Source organism: Lutjanus erythropterus, chromosome 14, assembly GCF_056507025.1.
Source record: "Lutjanus erythropterus isolate fLutEry1 chromosome 14, fLutEry1.hap2, whole genome shotgun sequence".
Classification (NCBI taxonomy): Eukaryota; Metazoa; Chordata; class Actinopteri; order Lutjaniformes; family Lutjanidae; genus Lutjanus; species Lutjanus erythropterus.
In genome coordinates, this window is record NC_139330.1 from 35,652,720 (window position 1) to 35,672,810 (window position 20,091).

Sequence of the window (20,091 nt, forward strand, 5' to 3'; positions counted from 1 at the left end):
TATTATTGAATGAATTTGTCTAGAAATAGAAAGTTAACCAGTGTTTGAGCAACATTCCTGCCTTTCTTAAAACGGACAGTGAGATGGGGATCCTGAAGGTATAGCTAACCCTTTTTATGCCTGATTCAATCATGTTTTTGAAAAAAAAATCTCACGGAGTTGACAGGAATCTAGGACACAACTTAAAAAAGCTTACATTTTCACACAGACAAAAAAGAAAAAAATCAATCAATCAAAGATAATTCTAACTGTGTGCGATGGTTCAGGTAACCCCGGATGTTTGTATCAGAGTCGGACAGATGACAGCTCATAAAACCGGCATGGTTTGGCAGTGTTTTAATCTGTCGACAGGGAAATTAGTTGCCAGGAATGTCTCTAATTATAACAGCACATTTTTATACCTATGTTATCAGTAGGTATTGTTAGTTTTATTTTTTGAAGGATTTTAAGACATTTTTAAATCGTTTGAAGTTGTGAATTTTGTCTGGGACAGAGCACGTTTAGAAATCTTTAAAAATTAAAGCACTCTAAAACATTTCATAAATTACATATATATATAGACCTTTAAAGAATTTTTTACAAAAAAAATGGAATTATAGTGTTGGTATTAATAATTTAATTCGTTTTTTTTTTGGGTAGGACATGATCTGTCTCAGTTCTCAAGAAAAGGTAAATAAGGTAAAGAAAAAGAATAAAAGTTAAGTAAAAATGGAATGAAATATAACACTATAGAAATACAAAAATGAGGATTTGTCTGTACAAGTAAAAGTGTGTACTTTTATTCAATAAGTATCACTATATACATACACTATATTAATTATGCATTTAGATTTGAGATTGTTTGCTTGACTGATGACGTGTCAGTCAATGAAATGTGATTTTTAACATGAAATAAAAACAATATCAATATGACAACAATAACAATATAATAATGTTCAATGTCTTGGACGATGCTGCCTTGGATCATCCTGTACACATACTACTACTTACATACTTCACGTATGAACAAAACGTCACACGTTTTAGCTTGTATTTATCCAGATGTTAAAACCTTCCAGCACTGTAGACAATACACCCTTCCCTACACTCTGTCAATAATCTTTAAGCAAGTCTTAAATCAGGTTTTTCACCATGCAGCTCTCAGATTCTCCCAACATGAAGCCAGTTTATCATGAAAGAGAAAATGTTCCATTACTTACCTACAGAGTGGCTTTATAGTGTGCTGGAGATGATAATCCTGATGCTGTGAAACACTGACTGTACGACCACTGTCTCACACTGCCTCTTCAGTTCAGCTGGGTCTTATTTGGTTCCCATCCACAAGAACAATGACACTAACAAGTGGATCTGCTGATGAAGTTGAAGTATGTGACGACCCCTGGTGGCCATGTGGAGTTTGACATGTTGAGAGGGACGGACAGTTCTGTACATACACAACAAATCTCTTTAGATACTGTGTGGATCGAATCAGGTGATAATTGTAAGCCTGCCTACAAAACAAAACGGTTTTGGAGATTTGACAGCTTTAGAACAGTGATACTCAACCCTCTCTATGGTGCTTTGTGGCCCTTCAATCACTTTACAATTCAAAATGAACATAAAGTGATCCACACTATTACTAGGATTTTTTCATAGTTCTGAACATTACTGCATTACATTTTAGAAATGATTTTTTTTCCTGAATAATAACAGGCATATTTGGATCAAGCAAATATTTGTTTCCATGGCATTATTTTTGTTTTCCCGAGTAACATGTACAGATTTGGGTGCATCCCTAATAAACGCATTATAATGCACTATGAATGCTCCCATAATGCACTATACATGTGGTCTTTGGAGACAGTGTTAACAGAAATGTGAAACAAAAGTGTGACTATTGTGCTTTGGGAGTTGGTGGTTGATGTTTCAGGGATCCATGGAGGTAAACTTTTTTAGTTACTCAAATAGATTTTTTTTTTTTCAGTCGCTGGCTGTATGTGAGCATTTCAGCAAAAGAAGCAGCTGTCTTCCTGAGTCAACCAGACATGTTGTCAAGCTGCATATGCTGAATCAAACCTTTTACCAGCACCAAAATCACCAAAATGTCTGGTTGTTGTGATACAATACATCAGAATTGATCAACTTAAAGTTGTTCAGAATTCCATCAGGATCATGTTCAGCAGCGTCTACGGCTGCAAGCTAAACATGTTGACTGAAATGAAGACTCGATCAAAACTGCTCGTGTTTGCAGCGGCCCCTTGACATACCGTTGTGGTCTGACATACTGCTGTTGCCAAAATGCGCGCACAGCTTTCTAATTGCTTGCAAACTGTAAAAGGGTCTATACACCTCATCCTCTCTCCTCCCGATCCATTTAAAGGGCCAGTTCACAAACTTTGTCCTTAAAAACACATTTTCCCTATTACCTCCAGTATTACTTCTCCATTCAGAGTTTGAGATTTAAGTATTTGTCCAAGTTTTGAGATAACTCAGCCAACTTTGTTTGTATGATGATTGTTTTCATTGTTGTTGTTTTTTAAATATTCCAAACCCAAGATAATTTCACATCCTACACAGATAATGCAAAGAAAATAAGGGTTTTGCAGATTGGTAAAATACTGATATTCTTTGCTGGCGATGGGATTGTATCAGAGCAGAAGTAAGAAAAGAGGCACTTTACTGCTCTTAGAATGGTCAAAAGCGTAAACATTAAAAATCCAACAGCAAAAGACTTGCATGCACACAAACTGACAAAAAACAAAATCCATTGAAAATGGGTTTCTTTATTCTGAGTCAGTGGCAAATTACTTAAAAATTTGACTTGTGCTGAACAGTGAATCTGTTTGGCAATCAGTGACGACAGCTGCCATTGTTTGGACTATAAAAAGTAAAAATAAATTCTTTTGGAAAACAGAAAACAATATCATTACCTTATAAACATTCAGTTCTGACACTACACTAAACTAAGAGGCACTCAGCATGTGGATTGCAGTGAATACCTCACCTGTGGTTGGAAGTCACATTGAATCTTGGAAAACAAACTTATACATCTCAATTCAATGTTGTGGTAGCACAGAAATCTGCACACAGGCCACTCAGCTGGCAGATTTCCTCTGAATGTGCAGAAAAAACATCAAATGTACAGTATATCTATGTTCCATGACCAATAAAAGAAAAAAGATAAAAACAAATGTAAATAGTGCTTCATACAGGCTTAACAACAGCATGCAAATTCTGTATAATGCCCTCTTATCCATTCTCAGATATTGTTCTAATCTGACAAGTACAGAATTTCAAACCAAAACAAATTATACATCAATATTTCTATGTTGATCAAAATAAAACAGGTTAAGTGTGTTTATGAATGGTTTCATTTTCTGCTTCTTCTTCTTTTCATTCCAAATGTGAATACAAACAGTGTGACCTAAAGAAAAGACTGTGCAGCTGCTGCTGTAGCAGCCCGATCTCATTCGTAAGTCGTCAAATACCGTCATTTTGTCATGGCCTCAGCATCTCACACAAACACAGTAAACCCACTTGCATTGCATGACATGTAACGTAACATACTTATTTTAAAAATTATCTTTTCCTATTTAAGAAGCAACAATATACAGTACATTAATCAACATTCAAACAAATCCAGTTTTGGTGCCTAAACCTATCCAGGTGGTTTTGAAGCCTAAATCTAACCTAACCTAAATCTAATGAAGTAGTATTGGTACATAAAACCTAACCAGGTAGTTTTGGTACCTAAATCTCACCACCTAGTTTTGGTGCCTAAACCTAAACAAGTCATTTTAGAGCCTAAACAGAGCCAAATGGTTTTGGTGCCTAATCTTAACTAAGTAGCTTTGGTACCCAATCCTAACCAAGTAGTTTTGGTGCATAAAGCTAAGCAAGTAGTTTTGGTGCAAAAATCTCACCACGCAGTTTTGTTGCCTAAACCTAACCAAGTAATATTGGAGCCTAATTGGAGCCAAATCGTGTTGATGCCTAATCTGTACCAAGTAGTCTTTGTGCCTAAACCAACCAAGTAGTTCTGGTGTGTAAAGCTAACCAAGTAGTTTCACAGCCTAAAACTAATCAAGTAATTCTGGGGCCTAAACCTAACCAAGTACTTTTGGAATCTAAACTTAACCAAACTGCAACTGCAACTAAGGCTTCCCCGCAGCGTCTCATTCAGACACTAAAGCGCACCTTGTGCTTCAGAATGAGATGCCGTTGGGTGTGACAAAGACGTCGGTATTTTGCCAACCTGTGATGAGAACATGTTGTCAAATAAACAGCAAAGCATGTAAGTGCTTCACTTGTAGAGCACTGTAATGCATGAGTAGATTGTCGCTATCAAAAAACAGAAGGTACAAATTATTCTGTTCCCTGCTACCACTACAGTAGTTTCTGGGATAAGTGAAAATTATGTCAGCCGGTGATGTCCCTACTGATTGGCTAATATTAATTATGACAGGAAATCAACTAATCCAAACAGACTGAATAAATTAGCTTAAACTAAATGGCAGTCTGATCTGAGTGTTGTACCTGAAGAGCTCATCAAGTGAAGCAAATAATACATAGTGCACAGAATGGGATTAACAGATGTGTCACACCATCACATGTTGTAAAGTTACAGCAAAAAGTATATGTGTACTCTTCATGTAAAATGAGTAAATAATGCCTTTATTTGGATTCTGCTAAAAACATATATTCTGGATGAAGTTTACAACCTGTTGCAAATGTTTGATATTTTCTTTTTACATAGAGTTTATATCCTGTAACTCACCTTCATGCACAAAAATGTTGATTCCTGCTTTGTTTGCAGGCTATTACATAAAGAGTACACTCTTATAACAAGGTTAAAAATACTGAAAAATAGTGACATAGCAAACCAAGTAAATGAAGGAAATGAACAACTTGCTTATAAATAAAAAAAAAAAAACCAACATGTTTTCACTCCTTACTCAAATATGGCAGCTTGGTCAGTGGCTGTACACTTCAAACTGTGACGTTGTAGGTACCTCTCTAGCTCCGCAGTCATGTTAGCAATAATAAATATACAATGTCAAAATAAAGACACAAAAGCTAATTAGTTAGGGTTAGGAAAGATAATGGTTTGGGTTAAAGTAAGTATATTACTTATGTAAGTTCATGTACATATTGTATTAGTTTACAACCCAATGTTGGGATAATAACATAGCACTATGTAACTTATGTACGCAAGTTGGGTAACTTATGTAACATCTTAAAAAGAAGTAAATGTTGGTTTCACGTGGGACACAAATCCTGGTCTTCTGGGTGAAAGTCCAGTGTTTTTTGATCCATCCATCCACCACACCTGCTCTATAAATACACTTTGGCTCCTTATACTATATCACCTGACTTAAACAGCACATTAAAACATAACACTGAAGGGTACAGGGGGGCCTATAGTGTCACGGTTTGAAGGGGAACTGACCAAGCTGTTGCTGGAAAAAACTGTGCTAGTTCCATATTTGTGCAAATTAGAAATGTGAAGAAATAATCAGGAAGCGTATCTTTAAAATAATGCTTGACAGGAAAGTTGCTATTGAAATGATAACTTTAAACAACACAATAAATGACCAATTTCTACTCAAATATTTTACTGTAATAAAATCAGATGTGACTATTGTGATTTGTGGTTATGATCCCTTTTGTATGATGGCTGAGGCAGAGCAACTAAACACAATAATATAGATAAAATCCAACAAAACTGTGAAAATAGATGATGGTATATTCTACTTGTGTTTTGTCTTTTTGCTTGTGTTGTCTGAAGTTGCAGTGCTTTGAGCTCTCTTGCCATGCTACTTTAGCTATAAATGTTTCTTTTTTAGAGAAACACTGATTCAGAAATTACAGTAACAAATCATTCTTTAGATTACATGATTTTCAGGCTATTGTCATTCACACATACAACTGCTGTCATGAATTTAAACATTAACGAAAGGTACATCTCACCCACTAAATAGATTTGTGGGCACACCCGCACCTGCTGAAACAATGAAACTTCATTCGATTTCAAACTACTGAACTCAAGAACAACAAATAAATAAAAATGAAACACCATTTTGACCCAGGACTGTTTACAAGGCAGCTGTCAAAATGACATAAGGAATGCTTCTGTACATTTGATTTTCAATGAAACAGGAAAGGTTTTCTTGTGTAACATACTGGCAAAGGGCATTTTTTAGATTACTTGCATGTACAGTAAATCAAATTCTAATCAGAATGATAAAGCAATAAATAATCTGAAAATACTTTTGTCTGCTGACAGTCAAAAAACTAGAAATTTTCTGAAATATATGGCACTGCATGTGATAGACACTGTGTAATATATGCAGTCATGCCAATAACGTCAATTGAATTGAAGTGAATTGATATTTGGAGCATGGAAATGAGAAAATCTTAAAGCCTTGCAAGTTTTGATGAACAATAGGCCACAGTACATTTTTCAAAAACTGTAAATATATCAAGAAACTATTGTCAATCATCTGTACATAATCAGCATATGCCCTTTGAGAATTTCAATTATTCTGTATGTAAAATCATGTTTCATTAATGCAATGTATTTACAAAGACTACGTTGTTTTATACATACAATCCTTTGTCTTATATTGTACAATACTTACAATTACAGCATTGAATCATGGCGTCCTTTAACACCTCAATACAAAAAAAAGTAAAGAATATCATATATATGACCAGGCAGGATGTCTGATGCTGGTTTCAAAGTATTTCCTATACAGCACAATCATTCAAACAAAATGTCATAGCTGCAGGTAAAGGGATTTTTGAAAAGGCAGTGAGTCAGATAATATCAAGAAGGAATCATCAAGAGGGTCTTTGTCTTTTGGTTTTTCATGGAAACACATGGCATCTATCTGTTCTGTGAGCTGCTCTGAATTCTTTATCACAGTTACAGGATTGATGTCACATCAAACACAACAAATAGCATGTGCTAAAGTGTCCATGCCTTGCTTTCACTAGGAGTTAAATAGATCAAAGTGGATGCAGTCAAAGAAACACATGAGTAAAGTATCTCCCGTGTCCTGTCCAGAGAGCCTTCAATGACCAGCTAAAGGATCGGATGTTACAGCGTCTCAACTTTCCAGTCTTATTGAAGTCAGTGTGCTCACCACTGCCACTGGAGCCTCCAACGTTACTGGCCCTGTGTCCAGCCTCCTGGAAAAATGTTGAAATGCCAATTCCAGGTTTGGATAAAAAAAAAACTCAAAGATATCTCCGAATGTCTTCAAGTTTCCTTTCTGTAGCTTCATGGAGACTGTCTCTGGTAGCCCTACTTCTTAGCCAGTTGGAAAGGATGTTGACCCTTTAAAGATAGGTGTGAATATAGAGCAAAAGAATTAAGCATAGTAACATTTTTAATGCATAAAAGATTATTTATCATCAGTCTTGTTGTCCAGTGCATTTCCAGTTATTTGAGCTATGCTATGCTGCATTGAACTTGCTTTGTTTATTTTTCCTGTACCCCCCTGGTGGTCGTATCTACAACCAGCTGGACTCTGTTGTCAGCTTTGAAGATTTTTTAGAAAATATTTGATGTGTCTTTGGACTCAAGTCCCACATGAAAACAGGCATGTCCCAAATCAAGTCCCAAAACCTAAACTTGTTGTACATCAGTATGATGAATGAGTTCGCTGATTTAAAAATGTTGTGCAAATTTATACCAGATATTATCAGATTTGACCAATTTGATACTTAAGTATATTTCAAGACTGAGACTTTATTAATTGGCTATCATTTTTCCCTGATTTAAGTCAGGGTGGTGCCCATAAGATGGATTTAATGTTCAACCCTATAATTTAAGGTAAATATTGATAATTGTCAAAAATGAATTACAATTCCTTCATACATTTAGTGCCCCATATTAAAGGTATTCACCACACATATTTGCGTGCCCCGCGTGAGGCACAGTACTGCTGGCAATTATTCATATGTGCAATATTAACTGCAGAATAATATCAAAATTTAGATTTAGACTAAAAGGTCTTTACATTCAACACCACTAGTCTGCCACAGGAATGTGGTGAAAATTGATTTCTTCATCAAATTAACTAAAGCATTTGAGAGATTGGGTTAAAGCAGCCATTTTGCCAGTGTTCAAACCCTCTATATATAATGCAACATCCAGATAGACTTTCATAGTAGAGGCTTTGTGCCTTTATTTTGCAACTACTTGGTAGGATGTAGGAAAAGATCAAGGTTTTTAATGTATGGCACGTAACTTGCATGTAGGGTGCATGGCCTTAACACAGGGCCCCAAATATGTAGGGGTTATTATTAATTTTGGGCTATCAGAAATAATCAATATTTATAATAAATACAAGGATTCGACTTATATGAAATCCACCTTGTGGGCACCACCTGTACAACTTATCAAAGAATCAGTGATTCATGGACATTGACATGTGGACAGGAATCAGACTTCCTGACTTTTATATAGACCTGATTCTGATGCAGGGGCAAATAGTCCATCTACTGTGACATCCTATGCATACCCTAGTATGAATGTGTGGTTCTGTAGTTATCCTGTGTACTCAATCAACACTGCAGCCTGAAAGACCTCTAGGCAGAAGGTACGATCAAGCCATCCCAGTTTATCCAAACTATTTCCACTAGCTGCCGAAAGTGCTTTAAATGACTGTGAGCTACACCGTCAGCTTGTTAGCTATAAAGTCGCTCAGGTTAACAGCTTGTGGTTCCCAGCATCCAAAATTCTAACTCAGTATAATTAATTTGATGTCACATTTTATATATTATTCTCCCATGGAACAGCCTGCCCCTCTGACAAGTGTAGTACACTCATTTAATATCAAAGAGCTTTCAATACTTCCATAGTACTACTGCATTTACATGTGATTTACCGGCTATAGTTTGACAATGTGATGTTATGTCAATGTGTCAAAATATGAACTGCCACCGAAAAACAGGACTCTGGATTGCACAGGACATCATGACAACTGTTTATAGAAGTGTATGTTAGTGGATCTTTCCTTGCTTTCACGTTTTGGTCCTTGTGATGGTCTTGAACATCATTAAAAGGCTCAAATAAATCCATAATATTTAGTCCATGCTGTGAGGCACACACAAATTCATCATTATCTTAACAAAAGTTAACATTATTCAGAGACAGTCAACAAACCAAGACAAATGAACAGACCCATGTACAGTGAAGACAGGCTCAGGTCATAGACGATCAAAATGGAATTGATTTTACCAGCATTTATTTTCACAGAGTTTTTACTGCATTCCCTCAGATTATTGTTGGTTCTGTTCATCAGACCAGTATTTATTTAGTTGTCATTATCAAGTGTAATTAAGAATTAAGTGTGCTCTTTCTGTGCCACTAGAAGTTGAAGGGTTTAAATCACAGCTGTGTACTGAGTCAGACTCAATTGCGAGCACAGGTTGAGCTGAATTACAGCTAAACTGACGTCAGACGATGACTGTGAAGCACACCCACAGAATGACACTACCTCTCAGAGTATGGTAATTAAGGAAGTGGGTCTCAGATCTCAGATTTTCTACTTCAGCTCACCATAACATGAAGGCTGAGGGAGGAATTTAAAATTAGCACTGGAACAATAAAGTGCATATTTTATCAGTTATCACTGCACATTTGCTCAATACAAAAATATCATTTTTATCAGTCTATATACATGTTCACCACATCTGAAGACATTTTGATTTTACTAATAATTTTGTTACTGTCTAAAGCACTATCAATATCCATACATAATAAATGGCCTTTTGCCTTTATAGCCTCGGTTGACTGAACAATTCAAATCTGTCACATCCCCAGATCTTGTTCTTCAGGTTGTCAGATATGATAGTAGAATAATAGACCTTTTCACAGCAGACGTTTTGATATGTGACAGTAGTAAAAGTACAAATGTAAACTGGGGGTTTCACAGACAAGTCAGCTAGTCGACACTGTGCATCATTCAGACTAGCTGTTCATGTGTGGTTTTAACTAATTGTAAGATATTTAGAGAAGGAAAATCTTGCCTGCAGTCAAACTGTATCTCCTGCTCTCACAGGCTTACTGTGGCTGAGTCCAATCAGAACGCAGCTCATTTGTTAACAGTGTCTTAGAGCCACTCAAGGACTCTGCTCTTTCACAAATCAATAGGTTTGTCTCACACACGTTAATTAACCCTTTACTGATTGCATTTGAGTTGTTAATTGTTATTGGATGAAAAAAAAAGATATATCTCGACTTAGTAGTAGTCAGTTTGTCGGCTATGTTTTGGGAGTAGTCGATGGTTAGAAAAATGCAGTAGTCGTAAATGCCGTGGTGTAAACAAATGAATGGTGGCCAAATTCCATTTAGCTGCTTCAATGTCAGCCTCTTGATATTGTTCCTGCTGGCTCACTGTGACATTGTCACGGCTTACTTCAGTGGTTCCCAAACCCTTCAGAACACCCTCCCACCCCTCAGTTATTATCATTCATTGACAATAATTTAAGAAGCAACTGAGAAAAGGATTAAAGTTGAATTTCAGTGAAATAAAGGTTAGCAGAATAGTGTCAGCAAATTCCTGTTTGTTTACATCCCTTTACATAAATCATAGTCAATCATTCAACCTTACATTGCTCTGTGCCATTGTTAATGTCTGTAAGTAAGTGGAGTCCAAAATGAACTAAGGTAGAAGTGAAACCTTCCAAAAGTAAACAAACATATACAGAATTACATTAGTTTGAAACTGAGAAAGTTGTTTTCATAAGATCATATGTGATGAAAGATTTTAACTTACTGCTGACACTGTAAACTAGTTAAACCATGTCTGCAGCAGGCTTAAGTTACACCTTAGAGAGATCTTCAGTGATATCTGTGCCCTCTGTGAAACACAGCAACTGGTTTAACCAGCAGACATGGAGACAATGTGGGTTTATACCAGACAGCACAGGTTTTAACTCGCCCTAAACCTTGAACTGCAGCTAAGTTAATGATAGAGCGGCATTCTATAATACTTATTATTATTATTATTATTATTATTATTATTATTATTAGTAGTAGTAGTAGTCTTTTTAATATTGTGTCTTGAACATCCATGATACAGTAGATCAAACAAAATGAGTATGATTTATTTATTGGTACTCTGCTCTCTTTAAGTGAGTAAGCTTAAAATATTTTTTTTTTTTTGGAGAACAAAACCAAAATCATCAGAAATGTATTTTTAATTATGATTGTCACTTTGAACACAACCAACATTTTATTTATACATAGGTATTTCAATATGACAGCAAAACGAAGGCCAGCTAATGACTAAGGCATGAGTTAATGTGAGGTACTTGCAGAAACAGGACACAATGAATATTATGGCAACATCAATCTGTCATGGCAACATCACATCCAGGCAGAGCAAAACACAAAGAGCAGCAGCATATAATGGACCAAGCTCCACTCCAGCCAGTCCATCCATTTCTTCAACACTGAGTCACTTGGTAAAGTTAATGAGGTTAGCTTAATGAGCACAGCTACTCCATAGAAATGCTTGTGGATAAAATGTTCTCTATTAAAAAAAAAAAAAAAAAAGATCTCCATTGTCCAGGCAGGTTACAGCTTTCTTCATATATGGATGAGACAATGTGACAAGGGCAGCAGCATGCCTTAAGGGTGAGCAGCGTCCATCCAACAATATGGGCTGTATACTGTGCCTCAGATTAGAAGACAGACACACAAACAATCTACAAACACTACAGTTAATACACAGAGCCTGACAGCCGTAAAGCAGGAAGTGGCTGCCTGTAAAAATCTGGCAAAACTATTTACAATGAACTGAAACCAGAAGGAATATACAAGGAGCTAAAACATAGAGCTGTTGCGTTCCTGCTGTACAACTAAACATTTAGTTTTCAGGATCTTTCATGCCTGAACTTTAAAGCTTCAAATGGTCTTGGTTGACACCCTCCTCCAGGACACAAGTGTTGAGCTAACTGATTGGAGATGTTGAGCTAATTGATTGTCTGGGATACTTGATTCCTCAAGAGCAATGAAAAATCAGACCTCAGAGACTAAATTCAAGGCTGTCCCCTAATGACTGAATCACATATCACATGACATGGTGTGGTTTGGATATAACTGTTGGTAGTTTCAATCCAAAATGTGTATGTTTTCAAAAAGTATTTACAGATGAAGTTTGTCCTGATGGTGGCACTATAGGCACTGAGTATCCAAAATGCTCCTTTTGTGGAGCTTGACATGCACAGACAATATCATGTCAGCCTTCTAATTATCAGATTTTTGCAGCATTTGTGGTATTTTTGTGGAAGGTTAGAGTTGATTGTGGCACCAAAGAAACCATCCTAAATCATTATGGATCATTTCTGGGCACCATATTTATCTAAAAGCAAATTTAAACTCAAAGTAAAGACTGTTTTTTTTTGTTTTTTTTAACATTTGAGTATCATCAGCATAGCAGTGGATAATCAGTCCAATTACCTCATAATTATCTGGCTAAGAGGTGAAATATAAAGAGGAAAATACAGATATGTAGATGTGATATTAATAGGAAACACAGTGTGCCAGGCAGAAATAGCAAATTGATCTTCCACTCAGTGTACGAGTTACTAGAAATGTTAATAAATCTCCTCTGGGAATTTGTGGAAAATGATTAAGTAATAATTTTGCGACGTTATCACTTGTGTTGTTTACCATTTTATATAGGATGATCTACTGTTCTGGACCAAAGTACTTGTGTGCATTGATGGACCAACATTGCCAGACAAAAATCCCTCTGGCTCTGGTGACAGCCCTGAATGTGATCTTTTAGATCTGCATATTCATCAGTACAATATGAGCACACGACCAAAAATTCAAAGTGCAGACTTTAAACAGCTTTTTGTCACTTTTACATTTAGTGTAATTGAAACTGGCATATTTGCAGTGCTTGTCCATGTTTGTTTTTTTAACACTATCACAAAGAGGAGAGTTCAACTAAGACTTTCCAAATGCTAATATAATCTTTCCAGCCCCACAACTCAGTGCAGCATGGTCTATTACAACAGAACAAAACAACATTATACAATAAGTTAATAAGCATTATCAACACATTATGCACAAATATCATGCATATGTAGCCACATTATAATTTTTACTTATCTGATCATATTAAAATAATGCATAGATATAAAAATCCAATACATAAACATTATAATACGTATTAAAAATAAACAATCTGTACAAAAAAATTTGCCATGTCTTTTTAGGATTTTTTTCAATTTTTTTTCCACGTATAACAGAATAGGGAAAAAGTAAAAAAAATAAATATCCTATGTACAATCACACAAGCCATTCCAAAGTTATCGTCACTGCAAGGAGAAAGCAAAAGGCAAAATATCAAATGTTAGTTCAAACAATGTTTTATTGTGAAATTAGCAGAGTGTGTGAGCTGTTACAGTGATGAGCAACAAAACAAGTCAGTGTCAAACTCTTTAACTTACTTTATTCCAACATCCTGGTACAGGTAAGCCATCGTCTCCCTGGAAAAAGAGAAAGTTGAGTGAAAAATACCGTATCCTGTAGAGGTGAACAATATCCTCATGCAAGTGTACAAGGCACACAAAAGCAGCTTACAATTATATATATATATACATGTAAAAAAAAACAGTTGAAATTAGGATTCTTTCTACAGTTTACATCTTACACACACTGATACACCAATACTCTAAGACCTTACCTGTGGAGATGAAATTTAGACATGAAAAAGACAGACCTACTGTGTATTGTTGACCCATTTCTCCATTACCAGATTTATGGACCATGATCAAAAGTACCTTTTGAAACCAAATCTAACCACATAGAATCCTTCTGTGTTGCAAAACTAGAGCATGTCTTGCAAACTTCTGAGAACAGACTGTACATGACAAGGGGCATGTTGGACCAAACAGCAGATAAAGGCAGGTGTTTAGAAAATGATTTGTCTCCCATAACCTGCAAACAGCTAAAGTTGTGTTGGTTTTTTTCTTTTTTGTGATGCGATCACACATTTGCTTTACCAATCACACCCACAGCAGTGCAAGCAGCTCTTAGTAGTACCTATATCATGCAATTGGTAACACAACTTATCCCCAAAACTAAAGCAAAACAATTAAACCAATTGTTTGCCTTACTTAACTAAAAACTGACCCACACCGCAATGATGCTAATGCTAGTGCTAATACCAGGACTCTGGCTTGCTTTGACCAAATAAATTCATCTACTGCTTTTCCCACTGTGGTATTCTGTCGCTTTGAAGATGGAAAATGGTGCTCCATGCAAGAGATGATGTAGTAAACAAGGGAGTATGAGGACAGGATTTAGTACACTTTACCGTAACAATGTCAAGGCTTTAGATTTAAGATTATTTGGTGGTTATGGCTATGTAATTGGTGATATTAGTCACAATCATAGGTCCACATGTTAAGTTAACATAGAAAGTTTTAGTAGTTGTGATGAAAAGACTGAGGTAAAAGAAATCTTTTCAGACTTGTTCATATTAGTTCTGAAGGAGTTAGTTGCAAAAGTTGGTTTATTACTGTGTGAGTCAACTACAGGAAGTAGATTTAAACTTCCATGCAAACATGCATGTTTTGTGTGAATCTACAGTGCTTGCAGTCAGGATGTGGTTAAGGATAACTAAAGGCATGCTAGGAAAAATGAAGGGAAAGAAAGAGCACCATACCACAGGGCAAGGGGCATCCAGCCCATCCAGGCCTGGCAGGCCTGGTTCACCTTTCTCCCCTTTAAAGCCTCGGAAACCCTGTTTGTGAAATCAGCCATTTAAAAACCAGTTTTGTAGCTCATGTGTAGCAGAGGACTGTTTGTCCTCCACTGCGTGACGACACGTCGATCTCCGCCTCTGTCCACTGGATGCAGGTTTCCTAAACATGCAGGAAGCCTGGGACTGACAGGAACTGGGCTCACTGAGAAGAGCTTTCAGGTGTACAATGTGATGCCAAATTGTTTCTTTGATATAAAAGTAGAGGATAGTTCTCTTTAGTAGTGAGTTTGACTTCTGTCACCAACCCAAACCTTTAGAGTCCAAACAAAGTATTAAGGTTCAGATCAGGTTTGGGCCATTGTGTTGCATAATTCTGGGCTTGGGTGAAGTTTGAATTTGGGCCATTGTTCATTCACTTTGGGATCCTTACTTTTAGAGGGTTGGTTTGATAGGGAGGAAACCCTGGAGCAGACCAATAAACTACTGTAGAATTAAATATCCCATCTGGCCTGGGAATATCTTGAAATCCTGCAGAAGGAGCTTGTGAACGTGACTAGGCAAGCTTGCTTCACTTGCTGCCACTGCAACACAGACTCATTGAATGAAAATTGATGGATGAAGGGGTCAGACTTGACTATAAGTAATAGAAGCAGAGTGTTGTCAATGTGTTGTTCTAGGCTGCTGAGCTAATGGTCAGCAATGGATGTTGAAAAGGATGGATGTAGAGGTGTGAGGTCTATATAGCTCTGAACTTTTGAAGTGCCCATTGTATTTGTTTGAGCCGAGTACTGGGCATGGTCTGGGTCTCAGTTTTGGGTTAGTGCAGAACTCTAGCTTGATTGTCCCCAGCCTGTCCATAATTGTATTATTTAAGGTGAAGCACAGGGTTGCAGAGCTGCAGAAGGGGTGCTGAAAATCGAGTCTAACTACTTTGGTACCTGTTGATAGTCATAATCAGTGGCTGCCTGGTTCCTGTCTGTCTCATTCCTGTAAAAAAAACAGGTTCCTCAGGCAGAGTTTTGGTCTCCAGTCCATCTTCTGTATACTACAACCTTGCTTTTGCTTTCATGAAATGATTTCAGTGGACTGCAGATTTGGGTTTTCATCAGTTCAGTTCCAGATCTTCCTATATATCTGACAGTTTGCAGTGGACACTTTGACCAAACCCTCCCTGAGGTTGATTAGAATGACTGAATACCAGAGCCAAAAGGAAGCAGACTACTGAATACAAATCTTCAGGAAAACTGAAGCTCTATGGAATTATGTTGCATTCCAAGATAGTACTCCTTCCCTTTGCCTCATGGTTACACATCAGACAACTGACATACCAACGGACAGGGGGCATCTAATCCAGGTGCTCCTTGGTCTCCCTTATCCCCTTTGGCCCCCCTGTTGCCTTTCTTGCCCCTCTCTCCCTGCAAACAACAGTGTATTAAAAAAAGACAAACTTTAGTCCTCCTCATTAAGCCACACATGAAGCAAATGTTTGTTTTGTGTAAGGTTTCATCTGTCAGGTGTTCTTACAGTACATATATGTACTTTAGACAATATGAAGAATACTGTAAGTTATTTTAATTCACTAATGTGTTTGGTGCCTTTTGCTGTTTTCAAAAGATAATATGATTTTGTAATGTAAATTTAGTGGAAAGGGAAAGTGAGAGGGAATTAGGGAAGGGGGATTAAAGCCAAAGCTGTTGGTGAGCAGGTTTCATCCAAGCATCCTACCAAGGACTACCTACAAGCTAGCGTACAGAAAAAGTAGGTTTTGGAAAACTCGTGAGTGAGAAGTGAGAGGACTGAGGGAGGAGGCTACAGTTTTTCATGATGGGAGATAATCTACTCAGTGAAACATTCAATATGAAAATAAACAACAGGGTAATGTCCAAACATAAAAGCTAAGTTAGTGAAGTGGCGGTTGGACCATGTCTGCTGGGTCATTTGGTCAGGAAATTATTCTGGTTGAGTCATCATTACAAATTGAGTAAAAAATCGCATGCATTGAGAAAAAATCATATGTTCAAGAATTTGTAGATATAAACTTTCACAGGTAAATAAAGTTCCACTGAGCATGGTGGTAGGAAACGAAATGAAAGACTCCTGTTCATTTTTTTGTTAGTTACAGTTGGTAACATTGGTTTTATTTTTAACAATGTTCATGTTCTTGACCAAAAAGTTCTTGGAAACATTAGAATGAAGGTTCACAAACATGGACAAACTAGCTGTGTTTAACCAACCCACCATGATCATTCCCTAACCTTAAATTTTTAAGGGCAATGAAAAATGATTATACACATCCAAGTCTGGTTGCAGGTCTTGGGGAGTCCATTGCTTAACACTGCATAACACACCTGTGTATCTGACCAAACTGTGAACAGTCTAGTTATGGGTAATGGTTTTGCCAAGTGACATCACCCATTGGTTTGTGGACTACTGCATCAGCATCTTATTTTTTACAACCAGAACATGCACAGTACTGAAAAGAGAGTGAAGCTAGTGGGTGACATACTGCAATTGGGCGGTGCTTGGTTTCGGCTCTAGTCCATTCAGCAGGAAAATATGCTGGCCACCTGCCATAAAGTTTCTTGTATTAGAGCTAAACGGTACACTAACATAAACTTTTTGGGGGGCATTTTATGCCTTTAATGACAGGACAGATGAAGACGTGACAGGAAATGGGGAGAGAGAGTGGGGGAATGACATGAAGCGAAGGACCATGGGTGGGTGTCAATGGCCAATAGCTGCTGCAGAGGACTCACAGCCTCCATATATGGGGCATACGCTCTACCAACTGAGCTATCCAGGCACCCCCTAAGATACACTTTTGAAAACAACTGAGTTGAGAAATAAGCAATGCATTAACAAACGGTACCTAGTTTGACAGTTAGATCTGAGTTTTGTGGGCCTGGTGCATTGCGCTGGATGGATCGACTGAGAATGTCTTGTCAAAGAAGGTAGCCATGCCCTAAAGCATCCTCTGCTTCATGGTCTGTTTTATGCTACAAAATGGACGTTGTGTACTGAAGAAAAAGAAGAATTGAAACTAACAATTGGGACCATAAACTAATTAGGAAACTGTTTACTGTGGTCATAAATCTAGTGAGAAGTAGGCACATTTTGCCATAAGCTTACATACACTGACTTCTTTTTGAAACCAGTGGAATTGCCCCCTGCTGGCCATTAGACAGAATGCAGGTTTAAGACACTTCCACTTCACTTTCCATCCACTATTTATTACACAATCTATCGTTTTTACAGGGAAGAAAAAATGCATGGAACAAAAAGACAGTATCTCTGGTTCTACAGCATCTGTCCTTTATAATCCAGACTGTCCATTGTGAGCTCTACAGTGTTATAGTAGTGCAATGCTACATCGGTACTCATCTAAGTTTGGAGTACTTGTAAGACTTCATTCTGTATGCAGATTAGAAAGTAAAACTGGAAAACTGAAACATTTCTTGATCATAGTATTAACAGAACACCTGCTCACCAAGATTAAGGCTATAAGGCATCAGATAAAGAGATTAAAACATTATGTATAGGGAATACAGTTTGATAAGAACTGCAGTGTTCTCCCAGTGCTGTCTTAGCATCACCTGTGCAACCACAATCTCATAGTTTAGACTTTTCTCTGGTGTAAGGCTTGTGTCTCAAATGGTTTTTGCTAGAATGTTGTTGGTAGTTCAGAGATGAGATCATGAGGTTCATGCAGTCACTGAAAGTGACATGAAATGTTTCGTTGCGTAATCTTACTATTCTTTGACCAAGCTATCTGTGGAATTTCACTCTAACTAACAAATTAAACTGTCTTCAAAATGATTAGCTCAGAAACATGCAACAGTTTTGGTGTACTAGCAGTTAAATCATACATCATAAATTCTGACAGTGATGGGAGAGCACTGCTTGCCAATCTTGGGTATGGGTCAGGGGTGGGAGGGAGAACATGAAGGCTTGCAAGGAAGAGGTACTGTTAAATGGGAATAGGAGGAGTGAAGTGGAAGTATAAGAGGAGGAAGATTAACCCAGGACTACATTAGAATGCAGGAGGAAGAGGAGGAGCAGGAGGCCAAGGTTTGTGAGAGGGAGAGAGGGCAACCCCGGCAATAAAAAGAGCCACGGGCCACAGAGCAAGGTGGAGGGAAGTAAAAGGGGATAGGAAGACCTGTGGAAACAAAGGAAGACAGGACAAAGAGTAAAAACACCAACACTATCCCATAGCTTTGTCTTCAGCACCTTCAACTGGACAGTCACATTCAGGTCTGTTTTTCAGAGGGGTGTTCGTTCAAATCTTTACAAGGAGATGGTTCTTATTTTGACAAGAGGCCAGTTGAACGTGCTGAGAGAGCTTATGAAATGTGAAAACTTAAAAGATGGGAGTGGAAATATTAAAACAGTCACAGGTTAATGGGAAGGAAACAGAAACATTCTCTTAGAGGAAGGGTATGGACATTACAAACAGATTCTCCGATACACTGTAACCTGGAAATACAGTTTTTACTCAGTGTCATTTTGCAGGGCTGATAATCAGTGCCAGTTAAAGGGAATTATTTTGGGAAATATGTTTGTTTCCTTTATTTTCAACAGTAAGAAGATGGATATCAATCTCATTTTTTTGAGTAAAGTACAGAGCTGGAGTCAGGACGTGGTTAGCCTAGCTTGGCATAAAAACTAAAGGCAAGAGAAAACAGCTAGCCTGGCTCTTTCCAAAGTTAAATGAACAGTTTACATGTCTACATGTTGGTAAGTACATGTTTTAACTTTGGACAGAAAGTTTTTGCAGCTGTTTGAACACACTGTTAAAACGAATTTCATGATTTACATTAAGATATGATTTTGTTGGCTGAAAACATGTCAGATTTTATAAATACAGAAATCAGTACAAATATAGGCTACTTCTTTATCACCTGTGGAGAAAATTCTCAGATTTCCTTTAAAAAAAAACACCCACAAATTTATTAAAATAAAAAAACAGGTGTAAACAGGTCCTCTGAGTTTTTTGGTCAAGTGGACACTACACTGACATATATTACCTCCTATAAGTTGATGCAGTGAACGTCTTAGCAGAGAGTGTTCCTATTCATGCATACAGAACAACATTAGGTTTCATCTGAAGTTATGTTGCTGGTCATCCAAATGAGAAAAGTCCAATATTCACTCCACCGTGTTCACCAGCTCAAACGTTTTAGAGTTTTTTCATTGAAAACAGCTGTGTGCTGCTGCTGCTGTAAATGACGCTACACGTGCAGTGAGAGTGAACCAGAACAATAACATTATGGGCCTCTGGCCACATAAAGCTCTGTAGAACTGAGGGGAACTGCAGAGTTGGTGATAATTCTCTGTGGAGCAACACCTTTCACTGCTTACACATACTTAATTG

At 37.3% G+C, this 20,091-nt stretch overlaps 1 protein-coding gene across 1 annotated transcript in view; it reads right to left on the reverse strand.

Annotated features, from left to right (window-relative positions):
• Positions 1-12,683: 12,683 nt before the first annotated feature.
• col13a1 (collagen, type XIII, alpha 1) overlaps positions 12,684-20,091 on the reverse strand; it is a 70,185-nt gene continuing 62,777 nt past the window's right edge. Inside the window, exons 37-39 of the mRNA XM_084736599.1 lie at positions 16,046-16,132; positions 13,459-13,497; positions 12,684-13,326 (exon numbers count right to left, since the gene is read on the reverse strand). Of these exons, the coding sequence (XP_084592725.1) occupies positions 13,324-13,326; positions 13,459-13,497; positions 16,046-16,132 (129 nt within the window). The 3' untranslated portion in view covers positions 12,684-13,323. The remainder of the gene's footprint in view (positions 13,327-13,458; positions 13,498-16,045; positions 16,133-20,091) is intronic.